This window comes from Branchiostoma floridae, chromosome 4 (assembly GCF_000003815.2).
Source record: "Branchiostoma floridae strain S238N-H82 chromosome 4, Bfl_VNyyK, whole genome shotgun sequence".
Classification (NCBI taxonomy): Eukaryota; Metazoa; Chordata; class Leptocardii; order Amphioxiformes; family Branchiostomatidae; genus Branchiostoma; species Branchiostoma floridae.
The window spans coordinates 19,820,602-19,822,143 of NC_049982.1; the positions used below are offsets into that span (position 1 = coordinate 19,820,602).

Sequence of the window (1,542 nt, forward strand, 5' to 3'; positions counted from 1 at the left end):
TATTCGACGGGGGCGTCTTGAGGCCTGTGACAAATTCCATGACGCATAACGCCAAATGGCTTACGTAATCTAGAGCCACCAAAGTGAGATGACTTTCATAAATATCAGTTGGCAACAATTTTACAAAGTTTGGAAAGTCTCAACTTTTTGTTACCATGATAACCGGTTGTTGACAGGCATTTTGTCAAAAATCGTTAATTTCGGTTCTAACAATGTATTTTTTTAGGTTTTATTGCTACAACACTGCTATTTAATTGCATGTAATTAAATATATCTTTCATAATATATTATGTATAAATTTTGCTAATGACGTCGCAATGACGTCGTATTATAATGCAGTCATATCATTATGAAATGTCATATGGCATGTGTACATCATTCTCTAAAAATTGTGGCTATATAACATTATGTTAAGTCGTTTAAAGGAAGGCCGCTAAAGCCACTCCTTCCGTCTGAGATTGACAAAGAAACCTGGTCTGAATAGGGTTAAAGCAATGTCAAATAATTCGTAGTGTTATAAACACAATAAAAAAAGCATATGCATGACGTAAGACTAAAGGAAAACAATGAGCATGTACTTTGCATTCCTCTTAAAGTGCCAAGTGTTAAATAAAGCGTTTTTTTCTATTTTAGGAGCAAGTCGAGGACGTGCAATTGTACGGATGGAAATACACTTAAAGTAAACTTTCAGGCCATTGACCCCGAGGAGCTGAAGGAAGTGAAAGATCGACGGAAAGCAGAACTTCAAAAATTTAAACGCAGGTTGATAATGACTTTACAACAATTAATCTTGCTTAACCAGTTTCTAATCTAAGAAAGTCATGATGGTTAATTTGCCAGCAGTGTGCCTGTTTGCTAATTTCACTTTCATTTATGCTGAACCAGAACACACTTACGGTGTAATGAATTACAACGGCACCAATAAAAGTATAATTGGGCTCTAAAATTGGAGAGGCATCGGCTTGTGTAGTCACACTTAGACATTTTCTTCAAACTACACATACGGGTTCCCCGTGGGTGGTGTGGTTCATGCTACTCCATGTATTCCACCCCCTCTTAACATGGTGAATCCCACCCCCTCTTATCATGGTGAATCCCACCCCCTCTTAACATGGTGAATCCCACCCCCTCTTAACATGGTGAATCCCACCCCCTCTAAACATGTTGAATCCCACCCCCTCTTAACATGGTGAATCCCACCCCTTCTTAACATGGTGAATCCCACCCTCTCTTAACATGATGAATCCCACCGCCTCTTAACATGATGAATCCCACCCTCTCTTAACATGATGAATCCCACCCTCTCTTAACATGATGAATCCCACCCCCTCTTAACATGATGAATCCCACCCTCTCTTAACATGATGAATCCCACCCTCTCTTAACATGATGAATCCCACCCCCTCTTAACATGATGAATCCCACCCCCTCTTAACATGGTGAATCCCACCCCCTCTTAACATGGTGAATCCCACCCCGTCTTAACATGATGAATCCCACCCCCCTCTAACATGAAGAATCCCACCCCCTCTAAACATGATG

At 40.4% G+C, this 1,542-nt stretch overlaps 1 protein-coding gene across 2 annotated transcripts in view; it reads left to right on the top strand.

The window, feature by feature from the left end:
- The window catches only part of LOC118413881 (beta-1,4 N-acetylgalactosaminyltransferase 1-like), a 34,000-nt gene that overhangs the window by 2,621 nt on the left and 29,837 nt on the right, over nucleotides 1-1,542 (top strand). For both annotated transcript variants that reach the window (XM_035817483.1, XM_035817482.1), the window contains exon 2: nucleotides 634-762. In XM_035817483.1, coding sequence (XP_035673376.1) covers nucleotides 634-762 — 129 coding nt within the window. The remainder of the gene's footprint in view (nucleotides 1-633; nucleotides 763-1,542) is intronic.